Source organism: Ictidomys tridecemlineatus, chromosome 6, assembly GCF_052094955.1.
Source record: "Ictidomys tridecemlineatus isolate mIctTri1 chromosome 6, mIctTri1.hap1, whole genome shotgun sequence".
Lineage (NCBI taxonomy): Eukaryota > Metazoa > Chordata > Mammalia > Rodentia > Sciuridae > Ictidomys > Ictidomys tridecemlineatus.
In genome coordinates, this window is record NC_135482.1 from 66,108,808 (window position 1) to 66,133,478 (window position 24,671).

Consider the following 24,671-nt stretch of genomic DNA (forward strand, 5'->3'; position numbering starts at 1 on the left):
CACCTTCATGCCACCTGCTGGAACTCATAATACACTGTAGAAGTGATACTCTGGGAGTACATTGAACTGGTCTGAATGGTCAAATCACAAACTGACAGTATGTCCTTACGCATCCCAGCTCATATTGGTGAAAAGGGAAACTAAGTTTTATATCTTTTTTTTTATTGGTTGTTCACAACATTACAAAGCTCTTGACATATCATATTTCATACATTAGATTGAAGTGGGTTATGAACTACCAATTTTACCCCAAATGCAGATTGCAGAATCATGTTGCTTACACATCCACAATTTTACATAATGCCCAATTAGTAATTGTTGTATTCTGCTACCTTTCCTATCCCCTACTATCCCCCCTCCCCTCCTCTCCCATCTTCTCTCTCTACCCCATCTACTGTAATTGATTACTCTCCTTGTTTATTTTCCCATTCCCCTCACAATCTCTTATATGTAATTTTGTATAGCAATGAGGGTCTCCCTTCATTTCCATGCAATTTCCCTTTTCTCTCCCTTTCCCTCCCATCTCATGTCTCTGTTTAATGTTAGTCTTTTCTTCCTGCTCTTCCTCCCTGCTCTGTTCATAGTTGCTCTCATTATATCAAAGAAGACATTTGGTATTTGTTTTTTTAGGGATTGACTAGCTTCACTAAGCATAATCTGCTCTAGTGCCATCCATTTTCCTGCAAATTCTATGATTTTGTCATTTTTTATTGCTGCATAGTACTCCATTGTGTATAGATGCCACATTTTTTTTATCCATTCATCTATTGAAGGGCATCTGGGTTGGTTCCACAGTCTAGCTATTGTGAATTGTGCTGCTATGAACATCGATATGGCAGCATCCCTGTAGCATGCTCTTTTAAGGTCTTCAGGGAACAATCCGAGAAGGGCAATAGCAGGGTCAAATGGTGGTTCCATTCCCAGCTTTCCCAGGAATCTCCAAACTGCTTTCCAAATTGGCCGCACCAATTTGCAGTCCCACCAGCAATGTACAAGTGTACCCTTTTCCCCACATTCTCGCCAGCACTTGTTGTTGTTTGACTTCATAGTGGCTGCCAATCTTACTGGAGTGAGATGGTATCTTAGGGTGGTTTTGATTTGCATTTCCCTGACTGCTAGAGATGGTGAGCATTTTTTCATGTACTTGTTGATTGATTGTATGTCCTCCTCTGAGAAGTGTCTGTTCAGGTCCTTGGCCCATTTGTTGATTGGGTTATTTGTTATCTTATTGTCTAATTTTTTGAGTTCTTTGTATACTCTGGATATTAGGGCTCTATCTGAAGTGTGAGGAGTAAAAATTTGTTCCCAGGATGTAGGCTCAACGCTAAGTTTTATATCAAACAGCTACAATCTTAAGCTGCTCCAACTGGTAACTCAGAGAGAAACACAAAAACAGGAAGGGATTAACATTCCCCACCCCTTGCTCTATCAGTACATAACTCAAGAAGAATTGGAAAGAAAGACTATTGGACATGGGCAAGGACCATCCATTCTGGTCAAATATTTTGACTACTTCAGTGGAAAAAATTCCTTCAGTCTTCATCAAGATTTTGGAATTTTTTAAAAATCAGTTTTATTTTTAATTAAAAACATTTTTAATTTAATTTAAAAATTATTGTGACTTTAATTTAAAGCCAAAGCTAGTTTATAATTAGAGACAGAGAGACAGAGAAGGCCACTACATCCTAGTAAAGAGAACACTCCAACAAGAAAATATAAGCATAGTCTAAATTTATGCCCCAAATGTGAACACATCCAGTTACATGGAAAAAATACTCCCTGATATTAAATTCCACATGGACCCCACACAATAATACTAGGAGATTTCAATATACCTTTATCACCAATAGGTAGGTCATCAATAAAGTCAATAAAGATGTCTCCAACCTAAACAACACTATAAATCAAACGGACCTAATGGAGATACACAGAATATTGCACTATAAAACAGCTTAATTTACCTTTTTCTCAGCTGCATATGGGATTTTTTCCAAAATATATCATATCCTAGGCCACGAAAATCTTAGCAAATACAAAAATATTGATATTCCAAGGTATCATATCAGATCATAAAGGAATGAAGCTAGAAATCAATAGCAAGAAAAATAATAGAAACCACATAAACACAAGGAGGTTGAAAATACTCTCTTAAATAAAGAATGGCTCAAAGAAGAAACGAGAAGAGAAATCAAGAAGCTCTTAGAAATGTACAAGAACAAAGACACAACGTATCAAAATTTCTGAGACAGTATGAAAGCAGTTTTAAGAGGAAAAATTATACCACGGAGCACCTAAAAATTAGAGAAAAAATTAGAGACATCCCAAATAAATAAGCTTATGCTCTACCTCAAGGTCTTGGGAAAAAAAAAAAAGAACAAACTAGCTCCCAAACTAGTAGAAGACTGGAGATAATTAAGATCAGAGCTGAAATCAATGAAATTGAGAAAAAGAAAACAATACACAGGATCAATATAACAAATAGTTATATTGAAAAGAAATACAATTGACAAACCATTAATTAGCCAAACTAACCAAAAGACAGAGTGAGAAGAATTAAATCATTTATGACCAAAGATGAAAGACGAGCTATCACCATAGACCTTTCTGAAATCTAGAGGATCACCAGAACTTATTTTGAAAATTTATACTCCAAAAAACTGGAAAATCTGGAAGACATTAACAAATTTCTAGACACTTATGACCTGCTCAGATTGAATCAGGAAGGCAGAAAATCAAAACAGACCAATATCAAATAAAGAAATTGAAACAGCATTTAAAAACCTTTCATAATGAAAAGCCCAAGGCCTGATAAATTCTCAGCTGAGTTATACCAGACCTTTACAGAAGAACTAACACCAGTCATTCTCAAAAATTCCTTGAAATTGAAAGTAAGAGCACACTTTCAAATACTTTTTATAAAATAAAACTTTTTATACTTTATAAAAATCAGGAAAACCATCCTATACCAAGACCAAAGACTCATCAAGAAAAGCAAACTACAGACATAATGGAATGAATGAACCATCCATCCCCTGATGAACATAGAAAAAATTTTTTAATAAAATATTAGCAAACTGCATTCAAAAACACATGAAAAGACACACCATGATCAAAGGGATTTTATTCCAGGAGTGCAAAGTTAGTTCAACATATGAAGATCAATAACTGTAATTCATCATTTAAACAGAATTAAGGACAAAAATCACATCATCTCAATAGATGCAAAAAAATGCCTTGATAAAATCCAACACCCAATCATATTAAAAATGTTGGTAAAGCTAGGGATCAAACCAACTTGCCTCAAAATGTAAAGGGCATTTATGACAAACCCAAAGTCAACATTATACTAAATGGAGAAAAACTAAAATCATTCCCTCTAAATTCAGGGACAAGGCAATCTGGTATATTCTCTCCAATCCTATTCAAAATAGTCCTTGAAATATTAACCAGAGCAATGAGGCATGTAAAAAGGAAAACCAAGGGATACAAATAGGAACAAAGAAGTCAAACTATCTCTGTTTTCAGACAATATGATTCTATATCTAGAATATCCCAAAATCCACCAGAAGACTTCTAGAGCTTATAAGTTAATTTAGCAAAGTAGGAGAATACCAGATCGACACCCATAAATCAATAGTTTTCCTATACCCAACAGTAATTCTGCCAAGGAATAAATCAGGAAAACCATCCTATTCATAATAACCTCCAAACAATTTAAATACTTGGGAATTAATCTAACCAAAGACATAAAAGAGCTCTACAATGAAAATTATGACACACTGAAAAAAGAAACTGAAGACCTTAGAAGATAGAAAGACTTCCCATGTTCTTGGATAGGCAGAATTAATATTGTCCAAATGGCTACATTGCCAAAAGCAATATATAGATTTAATGCAATACCATCAAAATACCAATAACATTCTTCACAGAATTAGACAAAACAATTCTTAAATTCTTTTGGAAGAATAAGAGACCCAGAATAGCCAAAGCAATACTAAGAAAAGTGAAGCAGGAGGCATCACAATACCTAATCTGAAATTATACTTCAGAGCTATAGTAACAAAAACAAAAGACCTAAATTTAGGAATGAAAACTACAAAATTGTTACAAGAAAATGTAGGCAAAAATCTTTATGACTACAGGTTAGTCAATAGTTTCTTATCTGTAACAAACAAAAATCAGATAAATTTAACCTTATCAAAATTAAAATCTTTGATTTCACATAAGTTGAGAATAGAATGTTGGTTAATCAGCCAAACTAATGGTGAAAGTGGCAGGAACGATCAATGGATGCTGTTTTAGTGAGCTGTGCATTGCTGTGACCAACATACTTGATATGAAAATTTTAGAGGAGGAAAATTTATTTTGGCTCATGGTTTCAGAGGTCTCAGTCCCTGATGACTAAATCCATTGCTCTAGGCCCAAGATGAGACAGAGAATCATGGGGGAAGGACACGGTGGAGGAAAGCTGCTCAGTCCACAGCAGGGTCAGAAATCAGGGTTAAGATTTGGGGAAGAGGACAAATAGAAGATACACCCTCCCAGAGCATGCACCCAGTGACTCATCTCCTCCAGGCATGCCCCACCTGCCTAGAGTTACTAACCTGTCAGTCCATTTAAACTAGGAGGTACTGGATGAGGTTACAGCTCTCACCATCTGATTATTTCAACTCTATATATTCCTGCATTAACACAGACTTTTGAGAAACAGCTCATATCCAAACCATAACAAATGCTAAATTATAGTTTGAGAGGAGCAAGAAATTCTGGTGCATTAATGCACAATAGGGTGACTATCAATAACAATAATATACTGTACATTTCAAAACTCTAAAAGAAATTATTCTATTGTTTGAGAAGATAAATATGTTTAACCTGTTAAACATCATACAATGTACACGTCTCAAAACATTAGGTGGTACCCCATTAATATGTATAATTTTTATGCTTTTATGTATCATAAAAACTTTTATATCAGCTAAAATAAATTTAAAGTTAAAAACGGTTGTTCTTCTAAGGGGTATTATTGAGAAAGTGAAAAAAACAATTCATTGAGGAAAATATTTATATATCTGATAAGGAACTAGTATCCAACTATATAAAGAACATGTACAACTGTATAATAAGAAAAAAATAACCCAAATGATCACTAAATACAAAAAAGATGCTCTGTATCATTAACCAGAAAAATGCAAAGCTAATCCACAATAAGATACTATTTCTAATTCATGATTATAACTATGTTAATAAAAAATAGATAATAACTAATGTCAGACATGATATGGAGAGATTGGAACTCGTGAAAGAGTGTAAAGTTAAAATGGTACTGTCACTTTGGAAAACACTTTCAGAGTTCCTAAAAAGTTAAACACAGAGTTATATGAATCAGCAATTACTCTCCTAAGTATAAACCCAAGAGAGCTGAAACATATGTCAACACATACCAAAAAATGTATGGGAATGTTCATAGCAGTATTACCCATAATAGTCAAAACCTGAAAACAACTCAAGCTACAACAATTGATGAATGGATAAACAAAATGAAGTATATTCACACAATGGTATATTATTTGGGCATAAAGGTACTGATTGTTGCTACAAAAATGAAAATGTTATGTTAAGTGAAATAAGTTAGATACAGAAGGTTACATTCATATGATCTCATTATATTAAATCCTCCAAATAGGCAAATGTGTAAAGAAAGAGTAGATTAATAATTGCCAGGGGCTGGGGCAGGGGGGATAGGGAGTGACTGCTAACTGACACAGGATTTCTTTTGGAGATGATGAAAAGATTCTAGAGTTAGATAGTGGTGGCTGTTGTACAACCTTGTGAATATACTAAAAAAAATACAAACTATTAAACTCTACATCTTAAAATAGTTAATTTTATGGTATGTGAATTATCTCAATTTTAAAAAGTATTTGTATTTGTATGTATAATTAGAAAACAAAATATTTTTAAAAAACATGTATAATATCAAAGACTTGTGGGAATAAATTACATGAAAATGTTTGAGATCTCTACCTTGAAAACTACATGATGGGAAAGATAAACTTTAATCATGGTTTGGAGAACAATATTGTTAACACAAGTCTTCTTAAAAATTGATTTCTACATTCAGTGCAATCTTTTATTTTCCCCCCCAGTGCTAGAGGTCTGGCCTAGGGCCTCATGCATAGTAGAAAGGTGCTCTATCTTCAAGTCACATCCAGCCCTCAATACAATGTTAATCAAAATTGTAGCATATATTTTTGAAAAATTAACAAATGTTCTCAAATTTAATTAGAAATTTTAAAATCTACAATGGTCAAGACAATCTTGGAGGACAACTTTATAGTAATTTACCAGATTTTGATACTTACTATAAAATGACAGTAATTGGGACTGTGTTATTGCATTATAATAGACAAATTGATCATTAGAACAGAAATTGAATCATATGCATATGGTCATCATATTAGTATATTTTTAATAAATATACTAATGTTATTTAAAGGGGAAAAAAGCACCAGATCAACTGGACATTTCGTATGATAAAATAATGAATCATGACCTATATCTCATTAAATACAGAATTTAACTTGAGATATTGTAACCCTATTTGTGATCAGTGAAGCAAAAAAAAAAAAGCTTCTAGAAGAAAACCTAGGAAAGCCTATTCATGATCTTGAGGGGGGCAACATTTTTTTTGAATGGATGTAAACACTAACTAGAAAGGAAAAAACTAATTGTCTTAATCAAAATTAAGAATATCTTCTTATTGAAAGACAAGAGATGTAAAATAATTCACAGACTTGCAATGTGTATTCTCATCACATACAAATGCAAACATTCAGTATGCTTCACAACAGAATATCCACATGGCCAATAAACATGGAAATGTTCTCAACATCATCAGAAAAAAGCAACTAAACCACAATGAATTTCTACTTAATATGCATCTGGTTTGCTAAAAACTTTAAAATGCTAAAAAAGGCTTATAATAGAGTGTACTGACAAGAATGTAGAGCAACTGAAACCCTTATACATTGATACTGGGCATCACTTTGGAAAACAGATGGTCAGTTTTTATTAAAACTAAATACACTTATTCTATGACCCCAGAAATCCCATTTCAACTATATATACAAAGGAAATTAAAGACATATGTAAGAATGTTCATAACAGCTCTATCCTTACTAGGAAAAATCTGAAACAATCCAAATACTAGTCAATTGAACAATGAATACATAAATGATAGAATATTCATAAAAATGAGTGCCACAAGATCACATTTCAAATAGCAAAATTCTTTTTGTACTGGGTCATTGCTGTATGTTTGATTTGGAAAGGTGTGTTGATAAGAAATGCTTGCTTTGATATCATTGGAAAAATCTCTTGGTGTTGCCCTCTTCCAGCACTAGTTATGGGGATTAATTACCACGACAGAAGCACAACATTTTTATTCTGACACATTTTTCCTGTTAATGTGCTGACTTGAATATACTGGCTTTAGATTGCAGGCCTTCTTATGATTTTGTGCTACAACTGTAGAAGTACACAGCTTTCCTCTTCTTTCCCAGAGATGAAGAGGTCTCCTTTGAGACCTGAATGACCTATATGCAGGGTTATGAGCTTGTTTGTTTCACACTTCCCTTTACATTTTAATGCAGTGGAATTAACTTTGATGATAAGTCTTGTGAAGTTACATAGACACCTTACATTGAAATAAGTCAAATGCACAGTTAGTAAATTAATATAAATGAGAGTTGGAGTATGTAAACTATCAAATCAGATTTCTTGGCTATTGCTGCAGCAATTGAAGTATAGGGTTCTAGTCTACAAAATAACTAGTTTACATATCTAAGATATAGGTGTAAAAATGGTCATGTATTACTGACTACAATAGATTTGATTTGTAATCACCTTGAATAATATAAACTTATATTATAAATATCATGCGCCATAAAAATGAATAAGCTAGATGTTGTGTGTAAGCATGAAAAGATATTCAAAATAACAATTAAATCAGAACATCAGATAATGAAGACAAAGTTTATCAACTTGAAAAGAGTATAGTGAACACTGAAAAGATGCTTAAATCTCACGAGCAATCTATCCAAGAGATATGGGATCTCATCAAAAAACCAAATTTGAGAGTCATTGGGATAGAAGAAGGCAGAGAGATTCAAACCAAAGGAATGGACAACCTATTAAATAAAATAATCCTAGAAAACTTCCCAGAGATGAAAGATGGAATGATTTGCCAAATCCTGGAAGCCTACAGGACCCCAAACATCCAAAACTGTAATAGATCAACTCCAAGACATATAATTATGAAGATAGCCAACATACAGAACAAGGAGAGAATATTAAAAGCTATGAGGGAAAGGAGGCAGATTACATTCAGGGGTAAACCAATTAGGTTAATGGTTGATTTTTCATCACAGACTTTGAAAGCGAGAAGATCCTGGAACAATGTATTTCAAAAGCTGAAAAATTATGGTCTCCAACCAAGAATACTGTATCCAGAAAAAGTAAGCTTCAGATTTGACAATGAAATTAAAATCTTTCACGGTAAACAAAAGCTAAAAGAATTTGCAGCCAGAAAACCAGCACTGCAAAGCATTTTGGGCAAAATTCTACAAGAAGAGGAATGGAAAAATAGTGCCCAAAACCAACAGCGGGAGGTATCTCAGTAAAGGGGGAGGAAAACAACCAAAAAGTAAAAACTAGCCAAACTAAAATAAATAAATAAATAAACATGACTGGAAGTACTAATCATATTTCAATTGTAACCTTAAATGTTAATGGACTAAACTCACCAATCAAGAGACACAGGCTAGTAACCTGGATCAAAAAAACAAATCCAACAATATGCTGCCTTCAGGAGACTCATATGATAGGAAAAGACATACACAGGCTGAAGGTGAAAGGTTGGGAAAAATCATACCACTCACATGGACCTCGGAAGCAAGCAGGAGTGGCCATACTCATATCGAATAAAATCAACTTCAAACCTAAGTTAATCAAAAGGGATAAAGAAGGACACTATATCCTGTTAAAAGGAACTATCCACCAACAAGACATAAAAATTATCAATTTATATGCACCAAATAATGGTGCAGCAACGTTCATAAAACAAACTCTCCTCAAGTTCAAGAGTCAAATTGACCACAACACAATAATTATGGGTGACTTCAACATACCACTCTCACCATTAGACAGATCCTCCAGAAAAAAGCTGAATAAAAAAACTATAGATCTCAATGACACAATCAATAACCTAGACTTAACCAATATATATAGAATATATCAACCATCATCAAGTGGATACACGTTCTTCTCAGCAGCACATGAATCTTACTCAAAGATAGATCATATATTATGCCATAGGGCAACTCTTAGTAAATATAAAGGTGTGGAGATAATACCATGCACCATATCTGATCATAATGGAATGAAACTGGAAATCAATGATAAAAGAAGGAAGGAAAAATCCTGCATCACATGGAAAATAAACAATGTTACTGAATGATCAATGGGTTACAGAAGACATAAAGGAGGAAATCAAAAAATTCTTAGAGATAAGCGACAATTCAGACACAACATACCGGAATCTATGGGACACAATGAAAGCAGTTTTAAGAGGGAAATTCATTTCCTGGAGTTCATTCCTCAAAAAAAGAAAAAAAAAAACAACAAATAGACGAACTCACACTACATCTCAAAACCCTAGAAAAGGAAGAGCAAAACAACAGCAAATATAGCAGAAGACAAGAAATAATTAAAATCAGAGCGGAAATCAATGAAATTGAAACCAAAAAAACCATTGAAAAAATTGATAAAACTAAAAGTTGGTTCTTTGAAAAAATGAATAAGATCGACAGACCCTTAGCCATGCTAATAAAGAGAAGAAGAGAGAAAACTCAAATTACTAACATACGGGATGAAAAAGGCAATATCACAATAGACACTACAGAAATACAGAAGATAATTAGAAAGTATTTTGAAACCCTATATTCCAATAAAATAGAAGACAGTGAAGACATCCATAAATTTCTTAAGTCATATGAGCTGCCCAGATTAAGTCAGGAAGACACAATTTAAACAGACCAATAACAAAGGAAGAAATAGAAGAAGCCATCGAAAGACTACCAACCAAGAAAATCCCTGGACTGGATGGGTATACAGGGGAGTTTTACAAAGCCTTCAAAGAAGAATCAATACCAATACTTTTCAAGCTATTTCAAGAAATAGAAAAAAAAGGAGCTCTTTCAAATTCATTCTATGAGGCCAACATCACCCTGATCCCGAAACCAGACAAAGACACTTCAAAGAAAGAAAACTACAGACCAATATCTCTAATGAACATAGATGCAAAAATCCTCAATAAAATCCAGGCGAATCAAATACAAAAGCATATCAAAAAAATTGTGCACCATGATCAAGTAGGATTCATCCCTGGGATGCAAGGTTGGTTCAATATTCGGAAATCAATAAATATTATTCACCACATCAATAGACTTAAAGATAAGAACCATATGATCATCTCAATAGATGCAGAAAAAGCATTCGACAAAGTACAGCATCCTTTTATGTTCAAAACACTAGAAAAACTGGGGATAACAGGAACTTACCTCAACATTGTAAAAGCTATATATGATAAACCTCAGGCTAGTATCATTCTAAATGGAGAAAAACTGAAGGCATTCCCGCTAAAATCTGGAACAAGACAGGGATGCCCTCTCTCACCACTTCTATTTAATTTAGTCCTTGAAATACTAGCCAGAGCAATTAGACAGACAAAAGGAATTAAAGGCATAAAAATAGGAAAAGAAGAACTTAAAATATCACTATTTGCGGACGATATGATCCTATACCTAGAAGACTCAAAAGGGTCTACAAAGAAACTACTAGAACTGATAAATGAATTCAGCAAAGTGGCAGGATATAAAATCAAAACGCATAAATCAAAGGCATTCCTGTATATCAGCAACAAAACTTCTGAAATGGAAATGAGGAAAACCACCCCATTCACAATATCCTCAAAAAAAATAAAATACTTGGAAATCAACCTAACAAAAGAGGTGAAAGATTTATACAATGAAAACTACAGAACCCTAAAGAGAGAGATAGAAGAAGATGGAAAAATGTACCCTGTTCATGGATAGGCAGAACCAACATCATCAAAATGACAATATTACACAAAGTTCTCTACAGGTTTAATGCGATGCCAATCAAAATCCCAATGGCATTTCTTGTAGAAATAGATAAAGCAATCATGAAATTCATATGGAAAAACAAAAGACCCAGAATAGCAAAAGCAATTCTAAGCAGGAAGCGTGAATCAGGCGGTATAGCAATACCAGATTTCAAACTATATTACAGAGCAATAGTAACAAAAACAGCATGGTACTGGTACCAAAACAGGAAGGTGGACCAATGGTACAGAATAGAGGACACAGAGACCAATCCACAAAATTACAACTTTCTTATATTTGATAAAGGCACTAAAAGCATGCAATGGAGAAAGGATAGCATTTTCAACAAATGGTGCTGGGAAAGCTGGAAATCCATATGCAACAAAATGAAGCTGAACCCCTTTCTCTCACCATGCACAAAAGTTAATTCAAAATGGATCAAGGAGCTAGATATCAAATCAGAGACTCTGCACCTGATAGAAGAAAAAGTTGGCTCCGATCTACATATTGTGGGGTTGGGCTCCAAATTCCTTAATAGGACGCCCATAGCCCAAGAGTTAATAACAAGAATCAACAAATGGGACTTACTTAAACTAAAAAGTTTTTTCTCAGCAAGAGAAACAATAAGAGAGGTAAATAGGGAGCCTACATCCTGGGAACAAATTTTTACTCCTCACACTTCAGATAGAGCCCTAATATCCAGAATATACAAAGAACTAAAAAAATTAAACAATAAGATAACAAACAACCCTATCAACAAATGGGTCAAGGACCTGAACAGACACTTCTCAGAGGAGGACATACAATCAATCAATAAGTATATGAAAAAATGCTCACCATCTCTAGCAGTCAGAGAAATGCAAATCCAAACCACCCTAAGATACCATCTCACTCTAGTAAGATTGGCAGCCATTATGAAGTCAAGCAACAATAAATGCTGGCGAGGATGTGGGGAAAAGGGTACACTTGTACATTTCTGGTGGGACTGCAAATTGGTGCGGCCAATATGGAAAGCAGTATGGAGATTCCTGGGAAAGCTGGGAATGGAACCACCATTTGACCTAGCTATCGTCCTTCTCGGTCTATTCCCTGAGGACCTTAAAAGAGCATACTATAGGGATACTGCCACATTGATATTCATAGCAGCACAATTCACAATAGCTAGACTTTGGAATCAACCTAGATGCGCTTCAATAGATGAATGGATTAAAAACTGTGGCATTTATACACAATGGAGTATTACACAGCACTAAAAAATGACAAAATCATGGATTTTGCAGGGAAATGGATGGCATTAGAGCAGATTATGCTAAGTGAAGCTAGCCAATCCTTAAAAAACAAATGCTAAATGTCTTCTTTGATATAAAGAGAGCAACTAAGATCAGAACAGGGAAGAAGAGCATGAGGAAAAGATTAACATTAAACAGAGACAAGTGGGGTGGGAGAAAGGGAGAGAGAAGGGAAACTGTATGGAAATGGAAGGAGACCCTCATTGTTACACAAAATTACATATAAGAGTTTGTGAGGGGAAAGGGGAAAAAACAAGGGAGAGAATTAAACAACAGCAGATAGGGTAGAAAGGGAAGATGAGAGGTAATGGGGGGGGTAGTAGGGGATAGGAAAGGTAGCAGAATACAACAGTCATTAATATGGTATTATGTAAAAATGTGGATGTGTAACCGATGTGATTCTGCAACTTGTATTTGGGGTAAAAAATGGGAGTTCATAACTCACTTGAATCAAATGTATGGAAGATGATATGTCATGAGCTTTGTAATGTTTTGAAAAACCAATAAAAAAACAATTAAATGACAAAACAATTTGAATCACAATATGGATCCCACATACACATAGAAAGTGTATCTAGATCATTACATCATAATAAATGTATGTGGTGTCTAATGATGTAGAAGGAGATGGCTTTAAAATTTCTTATATAATAAAATACTAATGAAAGCTAGGTTTTGTGTGTGTGTGTGTGTGTGTGTGTGTGTGTGTCTGTGTGTGTGTGTGTGTTACTCATTTGGCTGTCTTAATACTCAACCCAGTTTTATTTACAAACCTATTTCATACTCACTTGGGAAGATGATCAGGAGGTAAACTCAGTCACTTCTCAGCTTCCACAGTAAATCCCAGAGGGTTCATAGCCCTCGTATTTGGCCACTGGGAACATCTTGGCTTTGAACATAGGGACCACATTTTCTTATCTCTCTCTGTTCCAGTGGAATTCTCATAAGCATAGCAGGATTTCTCATTCAACAGTTCAAGACGATTGCTTCAACCCAGAATTTCCAAAGATAATGCGTAATAAAGTCCCTTGTTGCTCTAAAAAAGTTCTCTGGTTAATGATGCCAAAGTCAAGCTTCTTGTATGTCTCCAGGGACTTCCTGGCATTGAGTCAGCTACTTCTTAGTCTCTCTGACTCAATCTACCAGCTCACTGGCTCTATTCCCAGCTGCCTTCCTCGGATTTGATTTACTGAAGGATCCTTTCCTGAGATAATGCTAACAGCAAGCTAGTAGCCATTGAGAAAGTTAAGTGGACAAATGATTGTGTGATCAGGATTGGCAAAGATGAAAGAAACTGCTGAAAAGTGTGAATGCTTTAAAATGATTCACAAGCAGACATTAGAAAAATGTTCTGAAGATTTGTCTACAGGGGCTTTTGGAGCCTGGGTAAACAAACTTACTTGTTTTCATCCAATTTCCTAGATTGAAGACTATGTATCCCAGAGTTGAGCAGTTGTGGTACACCCTCTCTTCATGGGAATTACCTGAGCTAAGATGAGTCAACTTATTGACCGAGAGCTCTAGGATACAAGCCAAGAGCATAATAATTACTCCCTAAATTCTCTGATGCTTTTGCCTCTTTCTTACCAGTCCCTTGACTTACTTTCTCCCTTTCCTCTCTTCATGGCTTTCTAAAACATTTATTTTACTTCTTATCCTTCTCATCTCACATCTTTTTTTTCTATTCTAGAACTTTCTGGTAATGCTATGTCCTGTGGGGGGGTTAGTTTATATTGGCTCCCTAAGATGTTTAAATGGGATGCTCAGATGTATCTTTTCTTTTCTGACCTATTGATAACTTAAAACCAATGGAAAGCTGAATTTTCTAAAGCTTGCATTTTGTATGAACCATACAACCAAATTATCACAACCCTGTAAAGTGGGTTTTGTTTTCTCCACAATGAAGATAGAAAACTTGAAATTAAAAGGTGAAATATTTTTCAAAACTTGCATAACTGGAAACTAGTGGATATGTGACAGGGTTCCACATATGTGTGTTTCCAAGGAGCTCTGCTCCACCTTTGCTGCTTCCCCTTGTCCTTTGGCACAGATCTTGCATTTCAACAGGGTCTGGAAAGGTTGAGGAATCTGATATTATCACCTAAGTGGGTAAGAACATCAAGTGCTTTTTTTTTAATATTTATGGGGTAAATCACCTCTATATCCTGAACTCTCAAGATGTGTCTTGTTTTGAAAAAAGAGGATCACAAGTTCAAAGTCAGTCTCAGCAACTAAGTGAGACCCTAAACAATTTAGTGAGACTCTGTCTCAAAATAAAATATAAAAATGGGCTGGGGATGTGGCTCAGGGGTTAAGTGCCCTGCATTCAATCCCTGGTATCCACTCCTCCACCCCTCCAAAAAAGAAAAGCAATTAAACAGTTTTTTAAATTATATATTTAAATACATAATTTGTGCATTTGGAGAAAGCATTGATTAGGGTAAATGGAGTATATTTTAATCAGCATAGCACTTCATCATTAAGTTCACATTTCAAACTTGATGACTTATAATAACCACTGTAGCTGTTTTCTATAAATTATTTGTTTTAAGGAATACCATTTAGCTTTAATTTGAATTTTCCTGGTGAATAAGGCTGTTATTTAGGTAAAACATAGTCATTAAATTTGCATGTGAGGGGAGGTGTTATTCAAGAACTTTAAAAGCATATTTAATTTTGAAAATTTTAAACATATAGGAAAGCTCAAAGCCTAGTATAATGATAAAACTTTCACTTAGATACATGAATTGTTAATATTTTACTTACTGGGTGTACTTTATTTATCTATGTAACTCTGTGTCTGTATATCTACATGTTTTGTCTGGCTGAATCATTTGAAAGTAAGTAATGTCACCATGATACTTAAATATTCATCCCTGGATACCTAAACATTCATCTCCTACAAATGGATTCCTCCTACATTACCACAATCCCAATGCCACCCTAAAACAATTAACAATAATTCAATGATGTCTAATATAGAGTCTGTTTTCTAACAGATGGGATTTGGAGCCTTTTGAAACAGAGATAGTGCTTCTTTGTCCCCTAAAATGGTGTTTCAGCTCTAAAGAATTCTTATAGCATAATTATTTTCACACCATGTCATGGGCAGCCTCACTATATCGCTCACAATCATAGGGCAAATAGGGCTGCTCTAGGATGTCCTGGATGTGAGGTCACAGGCTTTGTTATTTGGTGCTCTAATTGACAAGCTGGAACTGAGAGCTCTATAATGATTTCAGTTCCTGTGTGGTATATACAGCTTGTCCTGACTCATGTGGAAAAGTCTTGTCCACATCTTTGTCAATTAATTGCACATTGGGAATGACTAAATTGTATATAAATCTGATGCATTCTCATATTTGTAATAATGTCTACTTTCAGAGTTTTTTTTAAATAAAGCATTGTAAAATTAAACCAAGCAAAACATCTCCCTTAATCTATCCCAGAGCATATGGGGTATCTCATTGGTCAAGGAAGCAGGATTTAGAACAAAATCAGAACACACTTAGAAAATGGGTGTAATTTATCTTGGAAACCTCTCACTTTGATACTTTCCTTCTTAAGTGTTTTTCCTGCTTTTAGGAACTTTATACTGATTATTTAGAAGCTCATATCTTTGTCACATAGACATATGAGCTTCTTTGTCTTCAAAATCAGCCCCACCCTGCTATCATTCATTTATATGTTCTACTAATCACATTTGGATCAACTCCTATGGGCTAGTTACTATACACATTGTCCTTTTTTGATTCTGAAACGGACAGTTCACAGGGAGCTTTTCCTTTGGGTAAGAGTCATATATTTTATTACATTACGGTGTTAATATTTAAAAACAATCCTTTTCTATTAGGTTTCCAGAATTCTTTATTTTAAAATTTGAATTATAGATTGCATAAGCCAATAATGGTGATATGGCAGCCATCAGACACAGTCAAAATAGAAATTTTCATTTTATTTTTAAAATTTTTTAAAAAATTGTTTGAGAATCTCTAAATAACCTTACGGAAGGGACCTGCAGAATCAAGCAAGTTACTAACATTGCCTTTTATCATAATGCTATTTGTATGCATGGTTTTGCTTTGATTCAAAGTTGGGATTCTCTCTGCAGTTCATAGAATCTCTGCAACTCAGTCAGTTGATCTATATTTGGAGGTAACCAAAAGAAGGTTTTTTGATATATTCTGGTTCTGAAATCACACAACACATGCCTCACTCAAAGCTTCTGTGAACCTTTCTTTGCCTGAGTTCTCTTCACTGTTGCTTTCCACTGGAGATAAATCTCAGGATGCGCCTCCATGTCTAAAGAGTGAAACAGGAATCATTTCCTCTAAATCCAGTTCCCCCCAAATGAAACAATTGCCCAGGTATTGTCTACAAATCATCATTTTGTACTGTTAATGTTGAATCTATCATATAATGTTAAATCTTAACATGATTTTCTGCTTCTCCCTCAAAGTATTCATCTCAATGTTGGCTCTGCAAGCTGAGCAGTTTTATCACTTATGGATCTGAAAGCAGTGCCAAAAGCCAGTGAATTACCGACTGAGATTTCAGGTAATTGGGTTTTGTTCTTCACCAGGACTGGGAGGCTCAACTGCTCAGTCATCCAACAACAGAAGAGCTTTCTGACTTCACAGATGAACTAGATGAAGTAGTATTGAATTAGAACAGAAAGAAGGCAAGAGTATTGAACAGTTGTCTTGACACGCAGGTGAAACCTAGAGTACTAGTTGTACATACTACATTGTAATATGGAAAATACATACAATCAGAAAATAGTTTAGTAACGATATGGAGCCTTAAAATCTAGCATGATGGCTTACACAGGAGTCGTGACTTCATATAGTATTGGATATGTGAGTTTTAGGAAGGGCATGGCATTTCTAACCAGAATATTGTTCTAAAACGGGAATCAGATTCTCATAATTTCATGGTAAGCATAGAAATGCTCACAAATGCCCACCTAAATATCCCTGGGCATTATGATTTAGGCACCATTTTTTTAAAACTTCATTATTATTGTATACATATATTTTAAAATTAAATGGTAATATGATGTCAGTAAATAAAATGGTAAAATTTAAAACAAGAAAAATCCCTAATGTAATTCCACATTGTCTAAATTCCTTACTGTTTTCCTATACTTCAATGGTTTCAAATTCTTCACCTTGGCTCTTATTTCCATGATTGGTCAAAAAATTGGGTCAAAACCCCAATTTTTTTTAGATGTTGATGGACCTTTATTTTATTCACTTATTTATATGCGGTGCTGAGAATTGAACCCAGTGCCTCACACATGCTAGGCAAGCGCTCTACTACTGAGCCATAATCCTAGCCCTGGAACACTAATTTTATAATCATCAATACCTTTGTAATTTCTTGTGGTCATGCAGGCACACTCACCCACATACATGTAGACCTCTGATGATCTCATTTAAACTTATTGAAAAAAAATGAAGGAATGAAGTAGGAACTCCCTTCACTTTTTATACTCTTGACTTTCCCTTCTATGTGGAATAGTGCCCCTGTTCCTACCTACATCATTTTTATCTAGATTTAATCCTCTTTCCACTTCTTAGGCAATTCATTCCTGAAAAGTTCCTTTCTCCCATCGGAAATTCTCCTGAAGTGAATCACTCTCAGCCCCATAAAAAATACTCTAGCTAAAAAAAGATTATAATAAATAATAACATGGTTGATTTAGAATATCAATGGCATGATAATGAGCAGAAAGTTAGCATTTAAATATCTGAATGTATTTTGGGGGTAGTGTTGAGAAGATAATTATGGAAAATAAGATCTGGGTGCCGTAGTAACTAAGGGGTATGGGGGTATTAAAAGCTTTTTGATTTTTGATTTTTTTGTATTCCAGAGATAACACTTCTCTATATGGCAATGAAAAACTCCAGTGCTCTCAGTGAGTTTATTCTTCTCGGGCTGTCTTCTGACCCCTACATTCAGGCTATACTCTTCGTGTTGTTGCTTCTGATTTACCTCCTCACTCTCATGGGAAATTTCTTGATGCTGCTGGTGATCACAGCTGATTCTAACCTCCACACACCCATGTATTTCTTCTTGAGACAACTGTCCTTCTTAGACCTCTGCCACTCATCTGTCACAGCACCCAAGATGTTGGAGAACATGCTCTCTGAAAGCAAAACCATCTTTGTAGAGAGCTGCTTTGCTCAGGCCTTCTTTGTGTTTGCCACTGGTGGCACTGAGGCCTGTCTGCTGGCTGCGATGGCCTATGACCGCTATGTTGCTATCAGCTCCCCTCTGCTCTATGGCCAGGTAATGAGTAACCAGCTCTGTGTTGGGCTTGTGTGGGTCTCCTGGGGCCTGGCCTTTGTTGATGCTCTCATCAATATCCTGCTGGCTGTTAATTTAGACTTTTGTGAGGAGCAAACTATTCCCCACTTTAGCTGTGAGCTGTCTTCTCTCTTCCCTCTGTCTTGCTCTGACACTTCTGCTAACTTCACCCTCCTGCTTTGCTCCTCTGTCTTTCATTTCTTTGGAACCCTTGTCATGATCGTTTCTTCCTATGTCCGCATTGTTTCCACCGTCTTGAAGGTCAGCTCCACTACCGGCAGAAGCAAGGCCTTCTCCACTTGCTCCTCCCACCTCACTACTGTGATCTTGTTCTATAGCTCAGGTTTCATCAGCTATCTCTTACCAACCTCAGGTTCCTCTCTGGAAATGATCTTCTCCTTGCAGTACAGTGTGATCACTCCCATGCTGAATCCCCTCATCTACAGTCTGAAGAACAAGGAGGTGAAGGCAGCTATGGCAAGAATATTCAGAAAATATTTTAATCCTCTCCTGTAGCAGACACAAAATCATGATGAAACAGACCCTGAACTCTGATGCTACGTAACTAGATGGACTTTAAAGAGAGTTTCTTCATTGTCCATGAGAAATGCCACCAGGAACTCAATGCCTTTTTCTTTTTTTGGAAATGGTTGCTTGGAGGACAGAGAACTCTCAGGATTATCAGTCTTATTCAGAGAAGGAGAAATGAATTAGCTCTCTTTTTTCAGGGTATTGTTTTATGTTGATTTTTCACATCTATGTAAACATCCATTGCTATTTGTGGCTCTTTATTCTGTCACGCTTCTGATAATTACAAAAACCTTAAGAAAGCTAGATTCATATGGTGATCGGGGGGGGGGTGATCCTATAACCCAGGGTAGGTTAACCATTCTACCCCTATTTCCTGACAGAATATTGCAAAAAGTGAAACCAAGATTCAAGCAAGGCTATTCAGAATCTTTCTGTAGGAACTCTGACTACTGAGTACAAGCAAACAAAAAGCAAGTAAGCATTGGAATAAAATCAATCTACCTGAGGGTCCTAAACAAACTATGAACACTGTTCCCTGGGCAATTGTTCTTCCTGGGGTCATATTTGTAATAAAAATAGAAAAAAAAAATGGCAAATTCTTAACTGGTGCCAAGAAATGTAGTAAATTCCTGTGGTAGAATGATGATGTCAGCTTCCTAATCCCCAGGACCTAGAAACATGCTATTTTACATGGCAACAGGAACTGAGAAAAATGTAATCACAATTATAAAATAGGAAGGGCATCCTACATTATATGGATGAATTTTATCTATTCATATGGATACTAAAAATTTGTGAACTTTTTCCCAGCTGTAGGTAGAAACGATAAGTTCTGAGTTAATATAAGCAGGAGAAGGATTCAATCCACTGTTGCTGGCTTTTATGCCAGAGGAGTCTGTGAGCCAGGGATCGTGGGCAGTTTCCAGTAACTCGAACAGGACCAGCCATCAGTCAACAAGGAAACAGAAATCTCGATTCATGGAATTTGTGGCACTGAATTCTGCCAACACCCTGAATGAGCCTAGAAGTGTTTTCTCCCCAGATCCTCCAGATAAGGCCTGCTGACAACTTGATTTGGCCTCATGTAACCCAGATAGAGAAAATGGGTAAGCCCATCCAGGCCTCGAACCTAAAGCACTGTGAGATAACACATTTGTGGCATTTTAAGTTACTAAATTTGTAATAATTTGTTGTGGCAGCATCAGAAAATGAACACAACATCTTACTTTTATTATAATACTTAACCATCTCAACGAATATATAGTTATGTTTTTAGTTTTCCTTTACTGGTGAGAAAATGAGATGCAAGATGTGTGTATGAATGTCCAGGGAATCACAGCAAGGAAATGGTAGAGCTGGAATTTAAGTTAGGTAGTCTGAACTACGTTATTCTCTGTTACTGAACTGCCCCCTCCATTAGCTTACAAGGCTCCAACATCATTTCTGTAGTTATGTACTATCAGACTCAGGTGCTTTCAACCAAAGAATGGTAACTGATCTTGAAACAGCTCTTAAAGGTGAGTGGCAGGCAACAGAACGAAGTATTTAGAATTAGACAGTGATGTGTTCTACTCTTCCTCTTCTATTTTGTGAAACTATCCTGTCCCCCTCCCCACAATTTCTCTTCTCCCTCTAATCAAGCTGTCCACAGTCAATTTCTCTTACAATTGGTTTTGGAATTGAAACTAAAGTTTTGTTTGTAAGCAGTAACTCTCAGGGAAATGAGGACATGTGGAATGAATTATTGTACTGAGATGTACAAAAAGAAGTGAGTCATCCACTTTTACTGCTGATGGTATATCACTGCCACTCTTCTACTCAGACCCATGATTGCCTGAGACCATGAATATTGTGCTAATCCTGTGAATAATGGGAAGTTACTAAAATTAAGCAAATCTAAGAGAATGAGGAAGGCCAAGACTATAGGGGCTTCAATTTTTAAGACAATGATTTCATTTCTTGGTTTTTTGACCTTAAGGTGCTGAAAGAATACCTGTCTTTCTACAGAGATATAAAGCAGAGGCTGTTATGGTTTTGACCTGGAATGCCCCCTGCAAGAGCTTGTGTGTTGAAAGCTTGGTCCTCAATGCAGCAAGGTTGAGAGGTAAAATGATTAGCTCATTAGGTTGTAACCTCATCAGTGTATTAATTCATCTGATGGATTAGTAGTTTGGATGGTTATTGTAGGCAGGTAGGATGTGGCTGAAGGAAATAAGTCACTGGGTGCATCCCCTTGGGGACTATATCTGCCCTTGGTCCCTTCCCCCACCCCTCTTTCGCTCAAGCTTACCATGAGCTGAGTGTCTTTTTTCCATCTCGCCTTTTCCACTATGATGTTCTACCTCACCTCAGGCCCAGACAATGGAATCTGTTGGCCAGGGACTGAACATTTGAAACCATGAGCCAAAGTAAACTTTTCTTCCCCTAAGTTGCTCTTGTCAGCTATTTTGGTCACAGTGAAGAAAAACAGACTAACACAGAACTTTTAAAAACTAACTCTGAGTTAGATTCAGTTATCTGCTCAGTTACATCACCAGTTGAATTTACTGTCACCCCAAGTCATTTATGGGAGCACTGGATGTTGATGAGAGAATGTTATCATTTCAACAAATGCAATAATGGCATCTTAGAGAATTTGGAGGACCTGGAGAACCATGGACTTCCAAGCGTCTCTAAAACCACTATGCCTCCCTTGCCTCAGCATGCTGTGGCTCTCTAATGCAAGAGAGCTGGTCACTCCTCTCACACTGCATGTTCCTCCGCGTTGCTCAGTTAAGGTTCAGGATTCAAAAGTAACATAAACTGAAGGGTAAATTGGAATTAGAGAAGAAAATGACTAAATCTGAAAGAAATAATAGAAATAGATTAATTTTTATATCCAATAGCCTAGGAAGAATTTCTGGGAATAGATTTCATTTTTCTCAACTAGGAGAGCAAATTTAATTTCCATGTATTTTAGTGTTTTTCAAATAATTTTTAAATATCTACATTCATTTATATAGACATCATTTTACCCAAATACTTGAATGGAATCATATTATTCAACCTATTTATTGGCATTTTTTTTTCTTGACTTGCCGCCTTTTCCACCTCATCTCCTACTTAGGCTCCACTCAATGTAACCCACGTTAACCACAGAGTAGATCTATTTCTTAGCTTGCTCTGAAATATATGCATGTTCAATCATCTGTACATATGTGTGCATATAAATATGTACACATATATGAGCTTTTTCTTCTCTATTTTAAAAATCGAGTTAAGACTCATTTGTCTTTGCTTTTCTCATTCATTAATATTATGTAAAACTTACCCTGAGTCAAATGGCATAGGTCTAAGTTTATATTGTCATTATAAAATCCCATCTTACAAATGTGCCATAGTTTCTCAAATCATTTACCTAAAGTTGGACTCATTTTCTCACATTTTCAAATTGTTTCAAGCAATGCTGCAATAAACATTTTTGAGAATATAACTTGCAGTTTGAGTGTCATTATTCTCTGGGGTTGATTCCCAGAAATATGGTGATGAGTTCTATGCATATTTTAAATTTTCTCTTGCCAAAGTGTGCTGTAACACTTTATATCCTTATCAAAAAAGTAAAAGAGTGCCCTTTAGCCTTTAGTGACCCTGTGGTGTGTTATAATTCTTTACAATGATATTTCATTTGTATTTCAATTTGCAAACCTCTGACCACTAGGAAATGCTAAAATCTTGACATATATTGGTTGACCATTTGTGTTTGCTACTTGGCAAATATCATATCCACAGTCCATTCTTCTTTTCTTTTTCTTGCTGTTTTTATGATGGATATCAGCTGTGTTCTATGCAACAATTTTTTCCCTGTTATTTGCTTATTTTTATTTATGGAATCTTTGGTCCTGCAAAAGTTTGGGGTTTTATATATTCATTTATAATTTATTTTCTTCAAACATTAAGTATCTTTCACCATCTTGGTAAGATCTGTTGCACTTTTGTAATTCTTCGACTTCAATTTTTCATTTTTAACATTTAAGCCTATAAAAATTTGGAATTTGTGTTTGTACTTGTGTGAGATAGATGTCTAACTGCATTAGGTTATGATGGACAGCAAGTTATGACCTCAATATTTCACAAACAAGCCCTTATTTTCTAGCTTAATTAAAATAACAATTGAGGTGAGTGAGTATACCTGGGGTCTGAAGAAGAATGGAGACATATATAATTTAATTGTGATTTTATTTTATTTGACACATAATTTCTCAATCCACCCTAACACATCACTTCTGTTTTCTACTTGGATTGGTGGACATCTGGAGAACATTTTCACTAAGATTTCTAGAAGTTTATTAGCATATGTCTTTGTTCTGAAGTGGTTTTAGTTGCTTCTTTCAAAGTGGTGCTGGAGACTGGGCATACCAGTGGGTTCATGTTAAATAGAAATATTGACACCTAGATATTCACCTTGCCCAAGGTACTGAGTCAAGAAAGCAGCTCACTAAAATTGCCTTGTATAATAGTAGAAGAGAGTAAAACCTCCAGCAGATGGGCAGAAATTCAAGCATTATGAAAAAGTAAGAGAATAAAATACCCTCCCTAGTTGACAGCACTTCAACAACTGACCACAAAGGCACTTCTGTAGAGGAAATGCTGGGAAAATAATTTAGAAAAGTAATGATTATAATGATCAATGAACTAAAAGAAGATTTAAGAAACAAATTAGGAGAAAATACAGGAAGTGAAAGAACACTTCAATACAGACATAAGATTCTGAAAAAGAAGCAAGCAGAAATCCTGAGAAGGAAAGACAAAATAAATCAAATTAAAAATTCAGTCGAAATTATCACCAGTAGATTAGGCCACATACAAAACAGATTTCTGCGCCTCAATGACAAGGTATATAGAATTGAAAACATAGCAATAAAGAAAAGATGATGTGTGACCATGACCAGAATATTCAGAATATCTAACACAACATTAAGATACCAAATATAAAGATCACGGCATTGAGTAGGATACTGAGATATAAAGTAGGGGTCTTTATGTTTCCAGTGAGATAGAAATATTTCCAAACCTTGGGAATGAAATAAAAAAATCAGACACATGAAGTGTTCAGAATCCCAAATAGACAAGATTAAAAAAAGATAATCTATAGGCCAGGCTATAATTAAAATGTCTAATATACAAAGCAAAGATATAATTGCAAAAGCTTTCAGAGAAAATTGGCAGGTCACTTTTAAAGGTAAATCAATCAGAAGTACTGCTGATTTATCAGTACAAGCTCTAAAAGCCAAGTAGGCTTTTAGAGTATACCAAGACCTGAAAGAAAGTAATTACCATATACTATTGCTGTATCAAGCAAAGCTATCTTTCATAA

General features: G+C 35.4%; 1 protein-coding gene across 1 annotated transcript; it reads left to right on the forward strand.

Moving 5' to 3' along the window:
• The first annotated feature begins 18,367 nt into the window (after window positions 1-18,367).
• On the forward strand, window positions 18,368-19,303 carry LOC101964949 (olfactory receptor 8S1). The gene has a single exon (XM_013358397.3). The coding sequence runs from the start codon at window positions 18,368-18,370 to the stop codon at window positions 19,301-19,303; it is 936 nt and encodes a 311-aa protein (XP_013213851.1).
• Window positions 19,304-24,671: the final 5,368 nt, after the last annotated feature.

Bases quoted from the DNA above. Each gene is read 5' to 3' on its own strand.
- LOC101964949 (XM_013358397.3), top strand. From the start codon at position 18,368: ATGGCAATGAAAAACTCCAGTGCTCTCAGTGAGTTTATTCTTCTCGGG.